This window comes from Rhinolophus hipposideros (assembly GCF_964194185.1).
Source record: "Rhinolophus hipposideros genome assembly, chromosome: 23".
Lineage (NCBI taxonomy): Eukaryota > Metazoa > Chordata > Mammalia > Chiroptera > Rhinolophidae > Rhinolophus > Rhinolophus hipposideros.
This window is the reverse complement of record NC_138069.1, coordinates 45,170,874-45,194,226: the sequence shown is the minus strand read 5'-3', so window position 1 is coordinate 45,194,226 and position 23,353 is coordinate 45,170,874. Positions and strand designations below refer to the sequence as shown.

The window sequence follows — 23,353 nt, the reverse complement described above, 5'->3', positions numbered from 1 at the left end:
CACACGCCAAGCAGGTGCCGGCGCCTCTAGGGTCGGGAAGGGTCTGGAAGATAGGGGTGGGGTGCGTGGGGGGCCGGCCGGCACACTGCTGGGGTTTTGCTGACCCAGGGTGAGTGTCCCAGTCTCGGGCTTGAGTCTCCTTATCTAGAAGACGGGTCAGTGGTAGGGACCTTGGCGTCCAGCACAGCTGGAGCAGTGACCCGGACTCTGCGGGAGGGGCCAACCGGCAGGGCCCCTGGGTGGGTGCCGCCCTGCGGCTGTCTGCACCCCCAGCCCAGCCGTCTTGGGGGCCCTGCCCTGGCAGCTTTAGCTCAGCTCAGAAGGGACACAGCTAACAAGGATGCCAGGGTCCCTCAATCCAGGGTACAACCAGTCTGAGCTGGTGGCACCATTCTCAGGTGAAGAGGGAGGTGGGCGCTTGGGGAAGGGCGGCCCATCCCCCACCTGCCCCTGGGTGTGTCCCCCACTTCCTGGCTTGTGTGTGAGGTCAGTGGGCAGGCCCTCTTGGGACCCAGAGCCCTCCCCCCCAGCCTCCAACACCAACAAAGCCACACCAGAGCCCCACTTTATTCCCAATGTCACACAGCTGTGCCGGTGGCAGGCCAGCCCTGGTTGTCCCTCGGGGACCCTCCTGGTCCTCTCAAGGGCTGGTCCAGGGCTCCCCTGGGGGCCATGTCTTGTCCAGGCAGCCCGGATGACCCAGCAGGTAACCCCCCCACACACGGTCACAGACATCCCCTGCTCCCCCAGAGCAGAAGCAGGACACCTGGGAGGAATCGTGGTGGCTGAAAGTGCTGGTAGGCCAGCAGCACACGGAGTGCAGTGCAAGTGAGCTGGGCGCAGGCCTCTATGCTCCACGGGACCAGAGACGGCAAGGTCAGGTCAGGTTGGGGGGGTCACCAGTCAGCACCGAGCCGTGAGTGGGCAGAGGCACACACTGACCCTCCAGTTACCCCACCCAAGCCAGGTGCCCCAGGCCTATGGTGCACTCCACACAGCTTCTTGAGGGACAGGGCTGGGTCCTCCACTCCAGCCCCCAGGACCCCACGACCACACACAGCCTTTGCTCAATAAATACTTGTTGAAGGGATGCGAGGGGTGTGAGGGGCCATGGAGGTGGGGCAGGATGGGAGGCATGCAGGCCGTCCACTGTCCCCATGGCCCAGCCCCTGGTTGGGGTGGTGGTCCACTCGGGTGGGTGGCAGGGCACAGGAGTGAGGGGCGTCAGGCTGCCCTGAGCCGCAGACCAGGCCCTCAGAGGGAGAGTGTGGTCCAGTGGACAGGGCGTGAGGTGGGGCCGAGGTGTCCTGGGGGCAGCAGCAGGACCGGGTCAGAGGCCAGGCCGGGCTGGCCCACAGTGAGGTGCCAGAGAAAAGGTCCCAGTGGCTAAGCTCAGGCGCCACCTGGCTGTGTCCAGGGCTACCATCAGGCCAGGGGCCAGGAGCCGCTCCCGCCGTCCACAGGCCCCCACGGTCCAGCCACCGCCGCCTTGCGCCTCCAGGACTGTCACCAGGTTAGGGTTTATGCTTGAAGTGGGCTTCCACTGGAAAAGGGACAGGCGTCCACCCTTGGCACGGCCACACGGGTGCTGGCTGTCCCCCAACCAGCCCCGCCGGCCCTTACCTGCGTACTCCTGGGGCAGCATGGGCCTGTCCACCACCTTCCGGAAAGCGTCCAGCCATGCCCGCTGCTCCGACTCCGTCTCACAGGCCAGCAGGAACCTGCGCTCCGGCGTGACGATGGTGATGCCGTGTGGCCAATGGTGGCCCTGGGTGGACGGCGGGAGCCTGTCCAGCACCGTGTAGCCGCTCTCCCTGCTCCCGATGAAGACCTCCCCTCGGGCAAAGGCGTCCTGCGGGCGGGGCAGGCTGAGCTGAGGGCCAGCCCCTCGAGTCTCCCACCTGGGCCTGGGGCCCTGAGGGTCTGGAGTCTGTTCCTTCCGGGCAGCTGGCTGTCCAGACCCAGCTGTGCTCAGAGGGCACAGGCCCAGGACCCCGGGAACCCCATCCACCCTGCATGGAGCCCCAGCTGATCGGGGCAGCAGCCCCCCCTTACCAGGGGGTCTTTGAAGTACATGAGCCGCCTGTCGTCCATGGTGAACCAGCGCTTCCGGAAGCCTTCCGTTTGCTGTGGGTCAGTGTGCCAGTGACCAGCTGGTTGGCCTGACGCAGGGCCCTGTCCCCTGACCACAGCTGACCAGCACGAGGGCAGGGCCACCCATTCGTCCAGCCACTCATCCCTTCCCTTCCATGCCTTCTGGGGCTCGTGATGCACCAGCGGTCACTGGCCTGGTCCCCCACCTCCGGGCCTCCACTGCCCTCGGCACCAGCTCCTCGCTGGACTGTCCCATCCCTCCCCATGGGCTCTAGGCGGGGTCCGCAGTGTGGGGCCACCTGGGTCCTGGGACAGGGAGCTGCCGACTGCGGCTGAGCAAGGTCACAGGTACGTGACCAGAGGGCGGGGCGGAGCCCAGACCCCCACGGTCCTTGTAAAACACCTGGGAGCCACAGCCGTCCATGCCAAGATGACCCGCTAGAGACACTCAGGCAAGCTAAGGCTTTGCCTGGCAGTGTCACCCGCACTTCCAGCCTCCACGGCCACCCTGGCCCCGCCTGGCCCTAGATGACCAAGGCCAGGGCAGCAGTCAGACGCACCTTGGGCCCCGTTTTCTCCATGTAGCCTTCCTTCAGGTAGTTCCTGGTCAGCTTCGGCACCAGCTGGGGTGGAAAATGGGCTCAGCTCCAGGCCTGACCCTGCCCTCGCCATGCCCCACGCACCCCAGCTCCGCTCCCCCTCCCCCTGCAGCTAAGCTAAAATGCCCCCGGATGAAGGATGGCTGTGGTCACCTCAGGGGGCCTCAGGCGTCAGTGGCAGGGGCCCCTGGGATCCCTGTGGGCCCTGGGCGAGCCCCCAGCCCACCCCAGGGGCACCACCGGCAGCAGTAGCCACTCACGTCAGTGTCGCTGGCTCCCGGGAAGGCCACTTGCAGGTAGTGGAAGCGGGCGGCGCGGAGCGCATTGAACCAGTGCACCATCTCCTGGGGGGCGGGGAAGGGTCGGGAGGGCGTGGGCAGGGGTGGGGCAGGGCCCCCACTCCTTCAAACCACCCCCGCCCCAGAGCTCAGACTGCCCAGCAGGGTCAAGGGTGGGCTGTACCGCCCACTCCGGCTGCCCCCACTGTGCACCCATGCTGGGGTGAGGGTTCTTGGGGTGTCAGGCACGAGGGCGGGCACAGGCCCCCTGAGGTGCCCTGGGCGGAGACCACGTAGTTAGGGCAGGGCAGGGGACAGCAGGCGGGGGTGACACACAAGCCTTCCCCCCCCAACCGCCCCTGACGCTGCTTGGAGCAGTAGGCGGGCTCGGTCAGGGCTCTTTTTCTGCCCTCACGTTTTCTTGCCGAGAAGAAGGCTCGTCCATTTAAAATGCAGCCCTGCTCCCCCTCCCGTGCCCCTCAGAGGGAAAGAGGGTAGAACAGCTCTGGGGGCACAACCCGGTGATGCCGCGCCCCAGCCTGTCCTGGGCTCTCCACTTCCACAGCCTCCCTTCGCCCTCGGCTCCTGCAAAGGCCCATCCACGCGCATGGCTCCTGTCCTCCTTCTGGCTGCTCTGTTCTACTACTCCTGGGACCCCTGCCCACCCTGGCCTCACGCCTCCCACAGAGGTTGCGGGTCTCTACCCTCCCAGGCCCTTCCATGCTGGGCTCCCTCAACCCTGGATGAACCCAACAATCTGCTTCCTCTGCTAATGCCTGGCCAGAGCCAGCAAGGGGTCACCTGCAGGCCAGCCAACCCTCCTATTCCTCCCTGATCACCAGGCTCCAGAGCACCCTCCTGTCACCCCCACACCCACCTTGGCCCCACCCACCAGGCTCACACCCACCTCCAACACTGCCTGGCCACACCCTTCAAGGAACCCGCCTACTACAGACCGGATCCAACAGGAACGGGACACTGCCACTCCAGGCCCTACCCACCCCAGGGCAGGCCAGCGTTGCTGCAATGTCACAGGACTGGAGTTAAGATGAACTCAAAGGGGCCCTGGCTGAGACACATCATAGTCAAACTTTCAAAAGCCAGTCTTGAAAGCAGCGAGATAAGGCACTCGTCACATAGGAGGGGCCTCAAATAGCTCATGAGCAGACGTCTCATCAGTAACTCTGGAGGCCAGCAGACAAAGGCCCATAGACTGAAAGTGCTCAAAGAAAAAACTGTCAACCAAGAATCTTATAGCACACAAAACTGCCCTCAAAAGTGAGGAAGATCCTGAACCTAATATAAAAAAACAAAATGACACATATTTTTCTATATTTAAAAAAAAGGGAGGAAGAAATCAAGACATTCCAGATAAACAAAAGCCGAGGGAGTCTGCCGGTTAGACCTGCCCTTCAAGAAATGCTCAAGGGAGTCCTGTTGGTGACCTGAGAGAAGCCTGACAGTTCCTTGAAGCCACACGGAGAAGTAAGGTCTCAGAAAGGGTAAACATGGCCGATTCTAAAAGCGAGTATAATTGTGATAATGGTTTGTAAAGTCACGTTTTGTTTTCGACATTATCTAAGAGACTAATACATAAAGAAAAAAACAATTATTAATGTAAAAGCTGGTATTACATCCATGTACCTTATGACAGATCATCAAAATACATGATGCAAAAGCTGAGAGAATCACAGGGAGAAACTGTTCTACCACAATACTTGGAGTCTTCAATACCCACACTCAATAATGGATAGAACAGTCAGACAGAAGATTAAGGAAACAGGACGTAACACAATAAAGCAGCTAGATCTAACAGACATGCAGAGCACCACCCAAAAGCAGTATGCAAGTTCTTCTCAAGTGAAGGTGGGACATTGCCCAGGATAGACCAGATGTGAGGCCACAGAGGAAGTCTCAATAGATTTAAAAAGACATGTCGGACACAGTGTCTTCTCCAGCCGTGACAGGATGAAGTTAGAAATCAATAACATAAAAAAAAAAACTTGGAAACACACAAAATTGTGGAAATTAACCAACAGATCAAAGAATAAATCAGAAGGGAATGTAGAAAATACTTAGAGATGCATGAAAATGAAATCAGAGGAAACCAAAACTATGGGACGCAGCAATAGTGGCACTAACAGGGAAACTGGCAGCTATAACTGCTGACACTGGAAAATCTTAAATCAACAGCGTAACTTGACAACTTAAAGAACTAAAACAAGAACAAATTAAACCCAAAACTAGCAGAAGAAAGGAAACCATAAAGATTAGAGCAGAGATAAATGAAATAGAGAATAGAAAAATAGATAAAATAAATGAAGCCTGAAGTTGGTTCTTTGTAAAGATCAACAAAATTGGCAAAGCTTTAGCTAGATGGACTAAGAGACGACTCAGATTACTAAAATCGGAAGTGAAAGTGGGACATTACTACCAATTCCACAGAAATAAAAAGGACTATAAGAGTGTACTGTGAACAATTGTACACCCCCAAAATGGATAACCTGTGTGAAATACAAATACCTAGAAACACAAGACCTACCGAGACTAAATCACAAAGAAATAGACAATCTGAATAGACCTACAACTGAAAAGGAGATTGAATCAGTAAGCAAGGGTCTCCCACAAAGAAAAGCCCTGGGCCTGTCGGCTTCACTGGTGAATTCTATGAAACACTTAAAGAACTAACACTGATCCTTCTTCGACTTCTGCGTAAAACCCTACCTCACCTATGAGGCCAGCATAACCCTGATGCCAAAGTCGGACAAGACACTACAAGAAAAAGAAAACTACAGACCGACATCCCTCATGAATATTGATGCAAAATCCTCAACAAAATACTAGCGAACAGAAATCAGCTGCATATTTAGGGTCCTACACCAGGACAAGTGAGATTGACTCCTAGAATACAAGGGCTGGCCAACATAGTAGTATCAACGTAGCACACCACATGAACACAACAGAAGAAAGAAACACTTGATCTTCTCAATTGACACATAAAAAGCATTTGATAAAATTGATACAAAATCTCAACAGAACCAGAAAAACCCCAATAATCCTAAAAAGGAAGAACAACAGTGGATGACTTACACGTTCTGATTTCAAAACTCCCTACAAAGCCCAGTAATCAGAAGTGTGGTGCCGGCACAAAGACAGACACACGGACCAGTGGCAGAACAGAGAGCCCAGAAATAAGCCCTCGCACATACGGTCAAATGACATTTGACATGAATGTCAAGACCACTTGATGGGGAAAGGACAGGCTTTTGACCAACGGTGCTGAGAACACTGGGCGTCCACGTGCAAAGGAATGAAGTCAGAGGCTTACTTCACATCACACACACATTCACTCGAGATGGTCGAGGACCGAAACATAAGAACTAAAACTATAAAACTCTTGGAAGAAAACACAGGGCAAAGCTTCACAACATCCAACCTGGCAATGGTTTCCTGATTATGACACCAGAGGCACAGGTAACAAACGAAACAACAGACAAATTAGATTTCATGAAAATTTAAAAATTTTGTGCATCAAAAGACAGTTTGCAGAGTCAAAGGCACCCTACAAAATGGGAGAAAATATTTGCAAGTCCTACATCCAATAAGGGATTCATATCCAGAATACATAGAGAATCCGATAACAACAAAAAGCAAACTACTCCATTCTATGTACACGACAGACTTGAACAGACATTTCTCCAAGGAAGATTCACGAATGGCCAAGGAGCCGGGACAAGGCTGCAACACCCCGAGCATCAGGGAAACGGGCATGACGACCAGAGGCCACCGCACACCCACTGGGTGGCTGAAACCCCAGCGCCAGAAACAAGTGCCGACGAGGACGTGGAAAATGGAGCCCTGTGCACACTGGTGGGACGTGAAACGCTGCAGCTGCCGTGGGGGACAGTGTGGAGGGTCCTCAACTAATTAAACACAGAACCACCAGGTGACCCAGCGATTCCACTCCTGGGTCTGCGCCCAACAGAACCGGAAGCGGGGTCTCAGATACCTGCACCCCACGTCCACACCAGCGCTGTGCACAGGCGCCAGGAGGCGGGAGCAGCCCGGTGTCCACTGACGGGTGAATGACAGACAAATGCGGTCCAGTCACACAGTGGACGTTACTCGGCCTTACAAGGGAGGACACTGACACCTGCTACAGCGTGGACGGCCCCTGAGGACACTGTGCTGATGAAACCAGCCAGTCACAAAGGACACACTGTGTGATGCCACTGACATGAGGACCTAGGGGACACATTCACAGAGACAGAGAGTAGGAGCGTGGGGGAGGGGCTGGAGGAGGGGAGAGTGTCCATTTGGGAAGATGGAAAAGTGAAGACGGACGGCTTCACAACAAAGTGACGGCTGCTCAACACGAATCTGCTTAATGCCCCTGAACTGGATACTTAAAATGGTACAAACGGCAAACTTTACGTTGTGTGTGTTTGACCACAGTAAGGAAAACAAAGACCTGAAGGACGGCTGCCTTGGGAGGAGGGCGTGGGGAAGGGGGGAGCCCACCTCTGTCTCAAGCCTCGTACAAGTATTGACTTTTCCAACACTGCACCACATTTGGGATAAAAGTAGTGTGGAAACCACATCGACAAAAGGAGGGCCCCGTGGGGCACCAGGACAGATGGGGGTTCTGCGTGGGGTCCCGCCCAGCCTGGCCCGCCGATGTGCTGGGTGGGAAGGCAGGCGGGTCGGCGCAGGGAGGACCCTGTGGATCACACGCCAACCAGCTGCCACCCGCTCTCCCATGTGGACCCGAGGTCCCTCGCAAGGGCCCTGGGGGAGTGGCCGATGGCCCCTGGCTCTCCCGAGACAGCATGGCAGCCTGGCCCTTGCACGCACCTTCCCGTCCTCGTGGTAAATGAAGATGTTCCGTGTGCTGTTGTCCCTCAGGTATGTGACCTGCAGGCCGTGTGGGTGGCCCACCTTGGCAGGCTGAAAGGTCGCGTTCAGGTGCTCGATTTTCAGGACGGCCTTGGGCTCCTTGGCCTGGGGAGCAGGCAGGCCTCAGTGCCAGGTGGCTGCACGCCTGCTGCGCCGTGTGGCTCTGGCACGTTTCTTACCCTCTCGGGTCTGGGCTCCCTGGTCTAAGCTCAGATCACAGCATCCCCGCCCAGGTGACACAGTTGGGAGCTCGACACCCAGGCAGAGCCCGCCTCGGCCCTGCAGCACGCGGCTGCTGTCTGGCCCACCCCACACGCCCCACACTGTCCTGCGCCTGACTTCCCTTCTCTCCTTGCCAGGGGGCAGCGGGGTGTGGCCATGAGCTCCCGTGGTGGTTTGTGTCGTGGCCGATGTTCTGACCTGGAACTGGTCTTGGGGGGCTCTGCCGGCTGCAGGGCCTTCAACACCCTTCTACCCCCATGGTCACCAAATGTGCTGACCGCAGCCAGTCCCCTCTCTTCCTGTCAGGCCTGGGGGTGCTTGCCAGGGAAGGGCTCGTCACCTCTGTCCCCCAGCACGCCCATCCCTGGCCTGGGCCCAGAGTGGGTGGCGGTGTCCCCGGGGAGCCGTGTCCCCAGGGACTGGGGAAGCGTGGCTCCCAGGAATTGCATGAGTGCAGCTGAGGACCAGGCAGTGCTGTCCAGGGGCCAATGCCCAGCCACTACAGGCCCTCGAACAGAAGAGCAGGACTGTCCCAGGATGGGCGCCCCCACCTCCCAGCCCCCAGACCGGCTCACGTCATTTCTGTTGAAATACTTCAGGACCCCCTCTCGTTCAGTCAGCACAAACTTCCGGCTTAAAAACTGCCCATTGTCCCGGCCACGCTTCCAGAGAAAGCCCTCTCGGTATCCTGAGGAGAGAGGGGACACGGGGTCAGGTGGGAGAAGACGCAGAGTCAGAGGGGACAGGGGTCAGACAGTCCACAGAACAGGGTAGGGGCCACCATTTGATCTGAGCCCAGGACCATGTCAGCTGAGCGGGGACACACGTGCCCGAGGCCTGCAGGGACGCTGTCCACCAACCCGACACACACCCTGTCTTCTAACTCCCAGGAGGACCTCTGAGGCACAGCCTGTTACTGTCCCCACTATGCAGAGAGGAAACTGAGGTTCAGCCACAGGTGAGTGGCTCCCCAGCCCAGGGGGAGCCCAGGCAGAAGCTGGCGATGGGAGACCTAGAGCCCTGGCCAGCCTGCACTGCCCACGGGGCCCAGCAGATGGCAGCAGGGCCTGAGGACACGCCAGGCAGACTGGGTGGGACAGCTGGGGGGCAGCGCCAAGCTCCCGACCACACACTGTTGCACTGGCTCTGTGACACGGCCCTAGGCCACATGGACGGACAAAGGGAACCGTGCCTGAGCCTGTCTGGCTCCCAACAGCCAGCACCCAGGACACCTACCCACAGGCACTGGGACAGCAGCCGAGGAATTCTCGGGGGGCGTGGCTAGGATCCCTGACGTTTGTGGTCCCAGCAGACGGACAGCTGTCTGGACCTTGGCCTGAAGGCAGTGTCCTCTCTCAGCCTGAGCATGGACGCCTGCCCAGCGTGCCCCAGGCTCTGCAGGCCATGGCCCCTGGCCTCACTCAGGGAAGCCCAGGCCCGAGACTTCGGGCCCCACAACTCCTGCCGACGGTACCCCACAACGGGGGCCTCTCCAGGCTACACACGGTGCGGCAGTGCCCAGCGGGGCTTCCTGGCACACATCTACACCCTGGCTTGTGAGAAGTCTCCCAAAGAACTGGCCCGCTCGGGGGTAGAGGCCAGACAGCTCACTCAGCATTTACTGAGCACCTACTGTGCGCTGTGTCCACAGTGTGCGAGGAGCCAGCCCACTGCCACGCCCACACAGCAAACCCTCATGCTGCACCTGGTACAGGCTCAGCAAGACATTCTGAACGTGAGAGACCACTGCACACGCACTGGAATGGCCCGACCAAACCCCCAAAACCGACCGTCCCAAGTGTGGGCAAACACGCAGCCCCGGAACCTCCTGTGCTGCAGGGGACTGCAGGGTGCTGCGGTCACCCTGGAAAACAGTGGCAGTTTCTTAGAAAGTGAAACATGATTCCACCCAGAGAGAAATGGAAGCCTGGGAGCAACACTGACAGTGGCTGTGCCCAGCCCGCTGTCTCTCGGCCGGGCGACTAGCCTGTTGGAATGGCGAGCACCACTCTGCACTGAGCAACGAGCTGCGTTGTGGGAACAGGCACCGTGAGGAGACCACGTCCAGGCTGCCCACGGTGCGTCCCATCTAACGGCGGCAGGAAAACTCCGTGCTGGACACGGAACACGCCGGGCTGCCCAGGCTGGCGGCCAGCGCGCACTGCAGTTTGGGGGGATGGCCCGGTCATGTGCCTTGCCCTTGTCACAGCTCAGAGGACTGCAGGCATGTGACTCATGTAAATTGTCCCGTGTGCATGTAAGTTACACGTTCGTTTTACAGCTGGAGCCGGGAACACACGGCCTTGCTCGGAGGGGGCAGTAAGCGTGGGACAGTCTGTGTGTCTGTCCTGTGCCCAGGTCCCGGGGTGACCCTCCCAGGAAGGGTCCCCACACCGTGTGCTTCCGCCTGGCGCGTGCTGGTGGAGGCGGTGTGACTGCATGCGGCTAAAAGCATACATGTGAATACATGCTTGGAAGTGCAGGTGGTGATAAATGGCATGTGAGCATGTGTGAATACACGTGTGAACACAAGGGCTGTGCCTGGGCAGCAGTGGGCAGAGGAGGCAGTGTCCGTGTCCCAGGGCTGTCTGGGCACCGCTGACCCGTCCCCATACTGATCAGCACCTCTGAGGAGGAGGGGTGGGGAGGGTCGCCCCCAAGGAGCGTGTCTGACCTTGAGCCCCAGCTCGAGCCCCCCAGGGCTTCCTCAGGGCCTGGCCCCCAGGGGCTGCAGCGCGTCCATGCCATGTGCTCAGGCACCTGACACCATCATTCCCGTCACAGGGGCCTGTGACAGGGGCATTCCTCACCTGTCTGCTCTCATTTCTTCGTTCATCCGTTCGTTCATTCATTCATTCAACACGAGCACCCACCCAGCAGCTGCCAGGAGGCTCTGCTGGACACGGGGCTGTAGTGGGGGGCCAGGGGGCAGGTCTCTGGCTGTGGGTCCCCGTCATTGGGCCGCTGACCTGTGACCCATTTTGTGCACAAAGAATCTAGGACCCAGAGACATCGCCTGACCTGTGCAAGGTCACACAGCAACCAGCAGAGCACTGGGGACCCAGGGGGCTGAGCTGGGGCTCCTGGGTCACCATTACCCCCTTGTTTGTGACCCCCACAGCACCCAGCATGAGCACACACAGGAAGAGACGCCCACACTCCCCAATCTACAGGGCACCAGTTTGCAGGAAGTCTTCCCGCCCACCCCAGACCCATGAGTGCCCCACCCGGGCGCTTAGCACCTGGCAGAGCTGGGCTGGGGGGCCAGCCCCTCCCTGTCCACATGCCCCAAACCCTGAAACCCACACACCGGTTCCAACACAAGAACAGCAGAGCCCGACCCCACATGGAAAACGCTGCTGGGAAGTGGGGCTCACGGTCTGAGTCCAGCAGGGAGCCTGCTTGGATCATGGGGGACGGGGGCAGAGATGGCCCCTTCCACTCCCAGGACCATCACTTGACTGGACCCCACCAGCCACCCCAGCTGTGCCGCATACCCTCTGTGCACCCCGCACCGACGCCACTTAACGCTTCTGGGAGTTGGGGGGGGTGCATAAGGAGCTGGGGTAAGATCCTAGGGGACGAGCAGGGTCCACAGCCTCAGCAGGAAATGCTGTGCCTGTCGGTGACTGGGCTGGCCTGGGCGCCTGGCCCTCTGGACAACTGGGGGCATTGTCCACTGCTGAAAGGCCGCCATTGAGGCTCTGGCTGGAGGCGGGTGGGTGTGGGGAGGGAGCCAGGAGCAGCTGTTACCCAGGGTCAGCCCCAGCTGGCAGCGACCACGGGGGACTGGCCCAGGCACCTCCCACTCACCTGTGACCTTGGCTGAGGCAGTGGGGTGTGCCAGGCTGGCACCTGCCCGTCAGGGTCCACCTGGAACCCGGTGCCCTCACCACAACCCTCACTCCCTGACACCAGGTTCTGTGTGGCCTGCCGGTGCTCAGACAGGGGTACTCGGTGACCGAGAGGGAGATCGCGGCAGACTCCAAGCCCCCAAACTGCCGTCCTGTTCACAGAGGCAGCACTATGGTCCCTGATCCCCAGGACGCTGCTACCCGGTGTCTCTATCTTTTTTTTCTTTTTTTTTTTAAGATTCTATTGGGGAAGGGGAACAGGACTTTATTGGGGAACAGTGTGTACTTTCCAGGCCTTTTTTCCAAGTCAAGTTGTTGTCCTTTCAGTCTTAGTTGTGGAGGGCGCAGCTCAGCTCCAGGTCCATTTGCCGTTTCTAGTTGCAGGGGACGCTGCCCACCATCCCTTGCAGGACTGGATTGAACCAGCAACCTTGTGGTTGAGAGCCCACTGGCCCATGTGGGAATGGAACCGGCAGCCTTCGGAGTTCGGAGCACGGAGCTCTAACCGCCTGAGCTACCGGGCCGGCCCCCGGTGTCTCTATCTTGATGCTCTTGAGGGCTGCTGGGCAGGTGCTCTGTGCAGAGTCCCTGGGATCGTTTGAATGATGTTTCTCATGACGGGTAGGTTATGCATTTTCAGTGAGTGTCGTCACGCCCGTGGTGGTGACAGGGACCCAGCACCTGGGAAGGGGGTCTGCTGGTCTCTCCAGTGGGAAGTTAGTACCTTGTCCTTCTGTCCTCAGCAGTGTCCTGGGGAAAGCCCCTGAGGCCACAAGTCCTGTCTCCTGACTTCTGCCCTGGGGTCGGGGCGCCCACTGTGGGTCCTGCTACGATGGTGTCACTGGGTCCCACGGACGCACTTCCCCTTTCTGTGTGTCTTCCATGAGTGTAGGCTGGATTTCCATGGTAAGAAAGCTGCCCCTCCCCCCTCCTTACTTACTGGTTCAGTTCTTCTTTCTGTCTTTGTGAACCCTGGAAATCGACTTCATCCTGTGGCTAGAATCCTGGGATGCCGCCTGGACTGCCCCTTCAGAGGCCTGGCTGTAGGACACCCTCCTGTGAAGCCCCGGGCTCAGCTGAAGCCCCAGCAGAAGCCGTGTTGGGCGGGACAAGCTTCTCGGGCAGGCGCACCCTGTACCCTGAACCCTGCACCCTGCAGCAGTCTGGCGTCTGGCCCCCCTGTCGGCCCGGCACTGTGGTGACCCACTGTCCCTACTTCCAACAGCCCCGGGGACCACCAGAGCTATGGGCAGGCTCCTCACAGCCCAGCAGCCTGAGATGGCTCAGGTCGGGGCCCAGGCCCTCCCCAAACACTGCATCACCCTCCCTCCTGGGGACTTCCGCATTCTGCAGGTGAGAAAGTGCTCTGTGGCAAATCCAGGGGCAGGGCAGGAAGTGCCCACGGGAAGCCCCACTCCTCCAGGGACACCCACAGGGCAGGGGCTGGCAGCACCCCCAGGAAGCACATGGGTGCCGTGTGTCCCCCTGGACACTGGTGCTAATGGTGGAGTGGGAGGGGGTTTGCAGGTGCTGGGCAGCCAGATGGTCCGAGGCTGGCGGGGGGGTAAAAGGGGGGCTCTCTGTGTGTGCCTAGTGCTGCCCTCCATCTTGGGAGGAGACGGGTGGGCATGACCGGCACGGAGGGGCCTCTGTCATGAGCAGGAGACGCTCGGAGCTGCCCAGGCAGGGACCTCACACGGGACCTCTGGGACCCCTGCAGCCCAGATGGGCCAGCGCACTGGGCACCTCCCCACGTAACGCTGGGGGTGGCTTTGCCCTGAGGGTGGCTTAGGGAAGGTCTCGGTGGAGGCAGAGGACCGGGGTTCCATTCCTATAAATCTCGGGCTTGGCTGGGAGGGGCATTGCAGGGAGGCACAGGGCCTGGGGGGGGAGGTGGCATTAACATACTGCAGGCGATGGCTTTAAAGAAATGGAGGGGACACAGTGCTTCGTTCAGGGTCCCTGTGTGGGGCCTGTAACTAGCCCCTCACGGCTCTGCCATCAACAGCAGCCGCCGCCCGCCGCCCCTCTGTGAGGACCAAGCGGGAGGCCCGGAGGCCGGCCGGGAGGGGACTGTGAGCCTGGGGGCTGCTGGGGGGGTTGTGGGGGACCAGGCCTCGGAGAGAGGGAGGCACGAATGGCAGGGGCAGGGAGCCCAGCCTCCAATGTGATGCTGACGGCTCACCTGGGGCGCCAGGCTGCCTTCTGTTCCCCAAAAATAAGACCCAGCCGGACCATCAGCTCCAATACGTCTTTTGGAGCAAAAATTAATATAAGACCCAGTCCTATAGTAAAATAAGACCGGGCCTATAATATAAATAATATAAATATAAATATAAGTATAAATATAAAAATAATATAATACCAGGTATAATAACATAATATAATATAATATAATATAATATAATATAATATAATATAATGTAATACTGGGTCTTACATTAATTTTTGCTCCATACGATGCATTAGAGCTGATTGTCTGGCTAGGCCTTGTTTCAGGGGACACAGCAGCTCTCACCATTGTCACCACCCCCCCAACTGCGGCAGGAGGCAGAGGAAGAGACGTGGCCCCGGCTGACCCAAGCCTGGAGCTGACACCAAACACCAGAAAAGCGCTCCCTTGTCCCCCAAAGGCCTGCGGCAGACAAGACCCGGGGGTGTGCCACCCTGCGTGCCACCCCACTGGGAACTCAGACCCCGTCTCTCGTGAGGAGCGCTCCTGGCTCCCAAGGCAGCATGTGTCATACCTCCCTGGTCATCGCGACAGGGTCACACGCCCAGCCCTGAGCAGCCAGAACCCGAGACGGGCCTTGTCCTCACACTGCTGTGAAAGTCACACACGCCCTTTGCTCAGGGAACCTGCACGAGGGGTTAAATGACCTGGATCTGCTGGAGGGAAACTGCCCTGGGAGGGAGGGTGATGACCCAGAGGCCCGAGCCGAGGCCTGGCGCTGCCAAGGGAACCCTAGATCCAGCTGTGCCTGAAGCCCGCGCAGCATGGCAGCTAATGCACGTCCTGTTCTCCTCGTATCTGAGCTGGACTTCTGTCGCTCACAACCAGAGCGTCCTGATGTGAAAACACAGAAAGTCAGTGGCATGGTGTGTCAGGCCGTGCTGCCCCCGCCTCTGAAATGAGGCTGCATGCCATGTTATCAGGTGCTGAGATGTTTATGCCCAGGAGACAAAGGAGCCCAGGCCGAGCCTTCCCGGGGGCCAGACCAGGACGGACCGTGGGGGGTGGTCCCGGGAGCTGAACAGACAGACTCCCGTGTTCCACGTAGGGACCGTCCCAGGAGGAGGTGGCTGTACGGAGTGGACAGAAACCGGATCGATACCAGGCGCCGGCCATGTGCTGGGAGGGGGCTCTGGAGAGGCAGACCCTCTGGCCGCACGCAGAGCCCCTCCCAGCCTTGCAACCACGGCCTGGACGCGGGCGCGTTACCCCACAAGCGGCCGTGTGGACGGCACAGAGGGCTTGCCCGGGGGACAGACGGAGCGTCTATCCATTCACAGCCTGTGCTCCCCTGCTCTGACCAGGAATCCATTCCTGGCAGCAGAAGCTGTGGTGCTGCCAGCCTCCGGGCAGCCAGGCCCGTCCCTGGCTCTGGGGCACCTGCACAGCGTCCCCTCTGCCCCACAGCTGGGCCAGAGGCCTGTCCACCGCCCTCCCTGCCAGGAACCGCACCCCCTGCAGGCCACCCCAGAGCAGAGGCCAGCATGGTTCCTGCACCAGCCAGGAGGGCCCAGCCGCAGCCCTGCGGGTCCCCACCCCCCGCCCGCTCTGTCAGGGGACTAAGCACCAGGTCACCCAGCTCAACATCAGCAGGCCAAGAGCTAGACACGTGTTCAGGCCAGTTCGCCAGGCACTACCCAGGTTTGTAATAATTCTGCAGCTCCGCAGGGGGAAACAGACAGACAGACACAGACAGACAGAGAGACACACACACACACACACACACCCCCCCCCAGGGAAAGGCAGAGGGGGCCTGCCTTACCTGCAGAGTAGGGCTCCTGCCTCTCGGGGTTGGTGAACTCCTGCCGCTCGTACTTGGCCCGGATCCACTGCTCCCGCAGAAGGCTGGGGAAGGGGAGAGCAGAGAGGAGAGCCTGGCCCCGTGGTCCGGCGGACGTCACGGGGACGCTCCCTGAGCCTGACCGTGGCGACGACACGTGGCTCCTGAGAGAAGCACTGCTCACAGTGGCCGTGGACACGACCCACGGCCTCGCCGAAGGCAGGGTTAGGGCGACCAGCTGTGATTTTTAAACGTGTTTGCTAATGAGACAGTTCCTCCCCTTTCTAAAAAACTGAGAATTCACATACCATCAAATCCACCTATTTAAAGTGCTCAGATCAGTGGTTCATACTATATTCACAAGCTGTGCAGTCCTCCCCCCACCACTATCTAGTTCCAGAACATTCCATCACTGTGAATAGAAACCTGTACCCACGGGCACTCGCTCCCTGGCCCCCAAGCACAAGTCCACTTCTTGTCTCTGTATTTGTGGGTTCTGGGCATTTCATGTGGACGAATTGTGCAGCGTGGCAGCTGCTGTGACCGGCTTGCCTCCCAGAGCATGAGTTCAGGCCAACTGTCCCCCTGCCTGCGAGGCAGGACTCAGCTCGGTGGGGGAAGGTGAGGCCGGGCCCAGCCCCCAGCCGCAGCGGGCGCCCGTCCATCCCTTGGGTCAGCTGGGTCCTAAGGCGCAGCTCAGGTCTCAGGGAGGGAAGCAGAGCTAGAGCAGCAGGAAGCCCGCCCTGCAGGGCGGCCTGACCCACACAGAGGGCAGCCCACACCTCCGACCGCTCTGGCCTTTCTGGAGAGCCACTGGCTCCTTCACCCACCCGCACGTCCGCGTGCCCTCCTGCCATGCCGCCGGCCACCCCACAGCCTGGAGTCCCCAAGCAGGACAGTCCCAGCTCCCTCGGTTCTCCCAGTGCCCACAGGACCCTCTGTGACCCCAGGGGGCTTGGCCTCACGTCAGCTCCCCCACCTCAGCTGCTGGCTGCACCCCTTGCTCCCACTCAGCCCTGTCACCCCTCCCCTGCTCTCAGGCTGTCAAGCAGGCGTTGCCCTGTCAGCTGATGTGCCAAGGCCGGCGTGGCGTCCACAGGGCTCCACGGCCTCTGTGTCCACTTCTCACTTTTACGGGTTTAAACGCCACCGCACAGATCTGTACTTCACCTTGGAAGACACCATCGGCCCAGGGTGTGGGCGCAGGGGGAGCGTGGGCTCAGCATCAGCACATTCCCCGGGCCCAGCTGCTTCCGTGTCCAGCCCATCACACCGAACAGAACAGAAGGAAGCCTCTGGCTTCACTGGCCCACGCTCAGCCACAAAGCTGGGCTTGGACGCGGGGTGCCGGGACCCAGTCCACCCCCACAGCAGCCCCCACAGCAACTCTGGGCTGTCGTCAGCGTCTTCACCCACGGGGTGTCTCAGAACAAGAGTTCACACCCCCCCAGTTCTGGGGCCACAGGCTGCCTGGGTGTGGCCGCACCGCCAGTCCCGCCCTCTTCACGGGGCCTCCCCATGAAGCCCCACCCGGTACACCTTGCTCGCAGATATCCAGCCTCCAGGATGGGGAGACAATGAGCTCTCATTTGAGCTTCTCCTCTGTGGTGCTTTGTCACCAAAGCCCCCGGAAGCAAACACAGCACACTTTTCAGCAGGGCCACTACCCGCTGGGACCCGGTGAGCGAGGGGCACCTACTGGCCCACAGCCGCTGGGAAGCGGGGTGCTCACTGCCCTGGTACAGAAGTACCAGGCCCCCTGCCACCCCAATCACACAGGAAGCAGGCGGGGGGCTGGTTTCCATGAATAAGACTGAGAGGAGGAGTAGGACTATCTGTCCCCCACATCAGGATCGAAACTCAAGGGCACGCGGGGCTGGGGGGAAGGGGACAGACAGGAAGACAGCCTGAGTCACTGCCGGCCACTGAAAACGACCCTCAGCCTTGCATGTTTCTCCCTGGATTCCAGCTCACAAGGGCTCCGAGCCTCAGACGGGAGGGAGGGAGGGACCACTGTGTCCAGAGAATTCACTCTGGCCCAGACTTGGTCACACGCTTCACGTCACCTTGTTCTGTCCCCATGACACCCTGGCACCAGGTGGCAACCTCCCGGCGTTACAGCTGGGAAAACTGAGGCCGCTGCCTCCTGGAGGCTGCTGCAGGCCAGTTGTGCAAGGAGACCTGTTCAAAGTGTGCAAGGTCGGGAGGCTGCACCCTGCAGTCTACAAAGGAATTCAAACCACACCTCCTACCACTGCACACCTCTCTACGGTATGCATAGGCTCCACATGCATCCGCCTGCCCTTCCACAGCCCTCTACAGTCTACACAGACATTCGCACGCCACCTCCACCTTGCAGGCACTCCACAGTGAGCTTGGTGCACCCCTCCCCCCGTCCCAGACTCCTGGCTGCCGGGGTAAGTCTGCCTGCTGATACCCCCGGTGAGGGGCTGTCTGAGACCCCACCTATCCCGGCACCCATGCCCCTCAGGGCCGGGCCTGGCAGACCTGAGTGCCTACTGTGTATGGGAACCGTGTCAGGCTCAGTTCCTGAACCTTCTCCATTGGAGGCTTCCGGAAGGCAGGGCCTGCCTGGGGGTTAGAGTACGCTCCCCCGGGACACCCAGTCTCCGGGGGAGGCCCCGATCACACTCCCCTGCAAGGAGCATGGCACAGGGCAGGGACCTGCCAAGAGTCCTGGCGAGGACATGGGCCTGTGGGCCAATCTAGTCCTGTCATAGGCTCTCACAGGCGAGAGACACGGGGCACACCGGCTAATGCCCCAACCACAGAGCAGCCGGTGGCTGGGCGATAACATCACGTCTCAGAAGTAGATACCCTGTCTCAGTGACTCATATCAGCGGGTTGGGGACCCCAGATTCCTGGGGGCCCAGTGGCTGGTGGTGGGGCACATCCACCCAGTGCATAATGGGCTGGCTTGTGGGAACTGTCATCCATGACAAATAAACACGCAAGGAAAGAAATGGGATCAGCCATGTCTGGCCGCCCCTCAGCCGTCTCCCTGCAGCTACCCGGAACGGGAGCTCGCAGCCCTGGAGCTCACTGCACACAGCAATGGGAACGCGGGGGCTTTAGTTACAAAGTGAGTCAGGAGCAAGCAGGGAACAGGGTGCTGCGGGAAGGCCGTCGCTGGCCCCAGAGGTGGGGGCTGGGTCCCCACCCCCTTTCCAAGAAATGGAATCTTCTGGGAGGATCAGCGACTTGCCCGCCAGGGGAGTGGGAATTCATGGTGTGCAGATGACGTCCCAGGCCCTGGGCCTGGCCCTCCACTGGGCTCTGTCACTAGGGGACCAACCCCTCTGGGCCCCAGGGCCCCCTCGTCAGGAGCCACTCATCTCCAAGTGCCATGGAGGCAGCAGAGGCCTGGCCAGGGGTTCTGAGTGACCCTGGGGGCCAATCCTGCTCTGGGAACACAGGCTGGGGCGTCCTGGGGGCTGATTTGGGGGTTAGAAGTGCTGGGGGAGGAGGGTACAGGAGGAAGGCCAGGCCTGAGCGGCAGCTCCCGTGATGGGGGCAGGTCTCCCAGGAGCCCCCCACAGAAGGATCAGGACAGCTGATTGCCCCAGCCCCCTAGCACCCTGAGAATGGGGGCCCTCTGCTCTTCGCACGCACCCGCGGGGAAGAAAACACATGAGGGCCACCCTCCCCTCGAGGAGCCCTAGCCCACAGGACCCAAGGAAAGCACTCAGGATCCCCAGCTCTGGGTGACCAGAGGGAGGGTCTTCAGCAGAAACACAAAAGGTAGCCAGACCAGAGGGGGCGGGAGTGTCACTGGAGGTGCGCCTGAGGACAGGTGGGGCAAACGTGGGCATGGGCGCGGGGATGCCATCGCCTGGATGGGAGAGGGGACAGTTATAGGCAGCCAGGCTGGGAACACAGGCTGAGCACAGTCGTGCGAGGCCCCATGGTGTGGGCAGAAGGGGACACTGAGGTTCAGAGAGGTTAGTGACTGATGTAAGGCCTCCAGGGGCCACACGAGAGGGAGTCCCAGACCTTTCCCCACGTCCCCGGCTACCCCAGTTGCCATGCCCAGAATCAAACCAAGCACGAGTGGGGTTGCGAACAGTGTGGCAGCCAGCCGGTTTCCCCGCCTTCCCCTGCCTGGTCCTCTGGGAGCAGAGCGGGGGCTGGAGGCCAGGACCCAGCACTGTTTACCAGTGACGCTGACAAAGCCCCTTTGTTACTTACTGACAGTCGGAAAACGTGGGCCGGTAGTGGAAGGATGGCACTTGGGACTCGTATGTGGCCCTCATAGCATTGTTCCCATGCGAGGCCATGAACTGCAAGAGAGAGGAAGGGGTCAGAGCGCCTGGGGGCCGGAGCAGGCAGACCCCAGGGCCCCGAGGGCACGGCCACTGCCTGACGGGAACTCCCATACCCCACACACCCCCATCCCTGTCCAAGGGAAACCGTTTGGAGAGAGGGGCCACAGACCTAGCTTCCCCAGCAGGTGCAGAGAGGAGCACCTCCTTGGGATAGCAGGGTCTGAGCCCCATGGCCACCCTGAGACAGGCACCCCGGCTGCAGAGCTGCTCCCTCTGCCAGAAATGCCCCATGTCTGCCTCACACAAGGCCTGGCTTATTCACTCAAGGGACCCATATTTAGGGAACAGCTAACGTGTGCCAGACACAGGGGGCGCCCTGGAGACAAGCTGACAGAAGGCCACCTGGCCCAGATGAGGCTGACGACCCTGGAAGGCAGAAAGTGATTACAAACTGCAACCGAAGCAGAAGGAAAGCAGCGGGCGGTGGAGGGCGACCACACAGGGGCTGGGGGACGGCTCTCCAGAAGGCTCTGGCAGGGGAAACAGCACCTGCACAGGCCCTGAGGCGGGGACCTTCCGGGCATGTGGGAGACACCTGCAGCCATGGAGGGTGGGGGGCCCTGCGGCGCCTCAAGGACAAGGGGACGAGAAACCCCTCCCTCTAAAGTCGCTGCGCCTTGAGGACCATGCCTTGAGGACTGTGAACATGGACGGCCCAAGAAGATCAACTGGAAAAAATCACAGATGAGACATTTCAGCAAAAGACTGCTACCAAATTAGAATTCTAAGATCAATTTCTTATCTGTATAAAACTCAATCTGCTAGAAGATATAACCAAAGGAAAGACCCACTTACGACAGCGACTAGGCAAAATACCTAAGAATTAACCTAATGAGAAACATTCAGTCTCTACAGAGAAAAAACGTGCTGCTGAGGAGGCAACAGAAACACGAACAAAGACGCCCCCCATTCGTTCTCAGACGGGGAGACGGGAAGCAGACTCTGTCCCTTGATAATCTGTGTAGTTTTTTGCAATACACACACACACACACACACACAAAACCAGGAACAGAATTTTCTAAAGCCAGCAATGATTGTAAAGTTCATGTCAACATTAAGAAGCAAAACTATCCTAGAAAGTTCTGAAAATGAGGGTGTTCCTACCAGATGCTAACACCTGCAGTCACGCCACCATAGACAAAGCAGGGGCCAAGCAGAAAGCATAACTCAATGGGACACAGCGAAAGAGGCAGCAAGGGGGCCTCCAGGACCCAATGTCCACTGCTGAGCAGCTCTACTGGCACAGTAACGCACAGCAGTGGTGACATTGCAGGCCAGTGGGGACTGTCCAGTAGGCGGTTATCCATAGGGTTAGGAAACTGGGAAAGCATCAGAGAAAAAGGAGGGTTGGGTACACCTTCCAGTAAAGGGAACTCCAACTGAACATTTACTTTCCAAAGTTAAATAATAAAAGTGGCAGATAAAAATAATGGGACAATTTTTAAAATAATTTTAGGAAAATATAGGAGGAAATCGTTGCGACTTTGGATTAGGAAATGGTTTCTTAGATATGACACCAAAAGCTTCAGAAGGCAGGCGGCCTGGACGCACACTACAACTTCTTCAAAATTAAAAACTTTTGTGCTTCAAAGGGAAAAGTGATGAACCTCAAAACTATGATGCCACACGAAAGAAGCCAGACACAGAAGGTCGCAGCGTGTGATTCCACCCCTGTGCGGTGTCTACAACAGGCACGTCCACGGGGACAGGAAGTGGGCGAGTGCTCCCCAGGGCTGGGGCGGGGTGGGGTCTCCTCTGGGGTGGGAAATGTTTTGGACCCGGACAGAGGGGTGGTTGCCCAACCCTGTGAATGTGCCCAATGCCACTGAACTGTTCACTGCAAAACGGGGAATTTTATGTTATGTCAATTTCATCTCCATAAAAACAAATTACATAGCTAGCTCCTTAAGAATATAAACTCTACTATTTACATTTAAAAATATTATTGAAAATAGAAAATTAAAAGACAATGCACAGAATGAGAAAAGTATTGACAAACACTGTATCTGATACGGGACTTTTGTCCAGAATATATAAGGAACTCTTAGTAACAAAATTAAGAGACAAACCAGTAATTTTTAAAATGGGTAAAGGGTGTGAATGCACATTCTGCAAAGAAGACATACGAATGGTTCAAACCTCATCAGAGATGCCCACCACCATCGGCCCTCAGGGAACTGCAAGTCAGAGAAGCACGAGATCAACCTCAGGGCCGCTGGCTGGCTGAGACCACAGACAGTGGGGCAGCCAGGGAGACTGGATTCCTACATGTCACTGGTGGGAGGGGCAGCGGCTTTGGGAAAATAGTCTGGCAGTTCCTCGACTGTTAAACACACTCATTACAAGACCAGCAATTCCGCTGCAATTCCGCTCCCAAGAGGCGTGAAAACGTGCTGCACAGACACGCAATGTCCAGAGCTGCATTCTGCATAACAGCAGGAACAATGAGAACCTGCAGAGTGGACAAACACACCGTGGAAACTATGCTGCTACGAGGCGAACAAGGCCTCAGTGCGAGGACACAGGCACAGGAGGCCACACTCGTGTGGCTCCATTGGGGTGACATGCCCAGACAGGCAGGTCCAGAGACAAGACGCAGGCCTCCTGCTGTCAGCGGGCCGGGCGCTGGGCACTGGGGAGTGGTTGCCGTCGGGTGCCGGCCGGGCTTGTTTCGGGATATGACAATTTTCTGAAATTAGACGGCGGCGCTGTGTGCATGGCCCTGGGAACTGTATGCCTGCAAGGGTGAGTCGCAGGGCGTGTGAATTATGCCTCAATAAAGCTGCTTTGAGTAAAAATAACCCTGGGGTGGAACAGGCCAACCTACGCTTGCTGCAAACCCTGAAACCACAAGAGAAAGGTTGGTAAATTTGACTACATCAAAGTAAAAAGTTCCCACAGCAAAAGCACATGAGCAAAGGCAAAAGGCAACTGAGAAAACCGTCTTCAGCCTGTACCTTAAAGGGTTAAGGGCCCGAGAAAATGAGTCACTAGTAATAAAGTGGGAGGAAACACCAAGGACCCTCGTGTCACCCAACACAACTTCATTCA

The 23,353-nt window shown here is 58.6% G+C and overlaps 1 protein-coding gene across 4 annotated transcripts in view; it reads right to left on the bottom strand.

Moving 5' to 3' along the window:
- Positions 1 to 551: 551 nt before the first annotated feature.
- Positions 552 to 23,353, bottom strand: part of ADAP1 (ArfGAP with dual PH domains 1) — a 48,276-nt gene continuing 25,474 nt past the window's right edge. For 2 of the 4 annotated variants that reach the window (XM_081034782.1, XM_081034783.1), the window contains exons 3-11: positions 20,166 to 20,257; positions 15,939 to 16,021; positions 8,665 to 8,777; positions 7,826 to 7,972; positions 2,954 to 3,037; positions 2,655 to 2,717; positions 2,056 to 2,127; positions 1,624 to 1,852; positions 552 to 1,543 (exon numbers count right to left, since the gene is read on the bottom strand). In XM_081034782.1, the coding sequence (XP_080890908.1) occupies positions 1,515 to 1,543; positions 1,624 to 1,852; positions 2,056 to 2,127; positions 2,655 to 2,717; positions 2,954 to 3,037; positions 7,826 to 7,972; positions 8,665 to 8,777; positions 15,939 to 16,021; positions 20,166 to 20,257 (912 nt within the window). In that variant the 3' untranslated portion in view covers positions 552 to 1,514. Of the gene's footprint in view, positions 1,544 to 1,623; positions 1,853 to 2,055; positions 2,128 to 2,654; positions 2,718 to 2,953; positions 3,038 to 7,825; positions 7,973 to 8,664; positions 8,778 to 15,938; positions 16,022 to 20,165; positions 20,258 to 23,259; positions 23,282 to 23,353 lie in introns of those variants that run through there. The other 2 variants (XM_081034781.1, XM_081034780.1) reach the window with 2 other exon arrangements.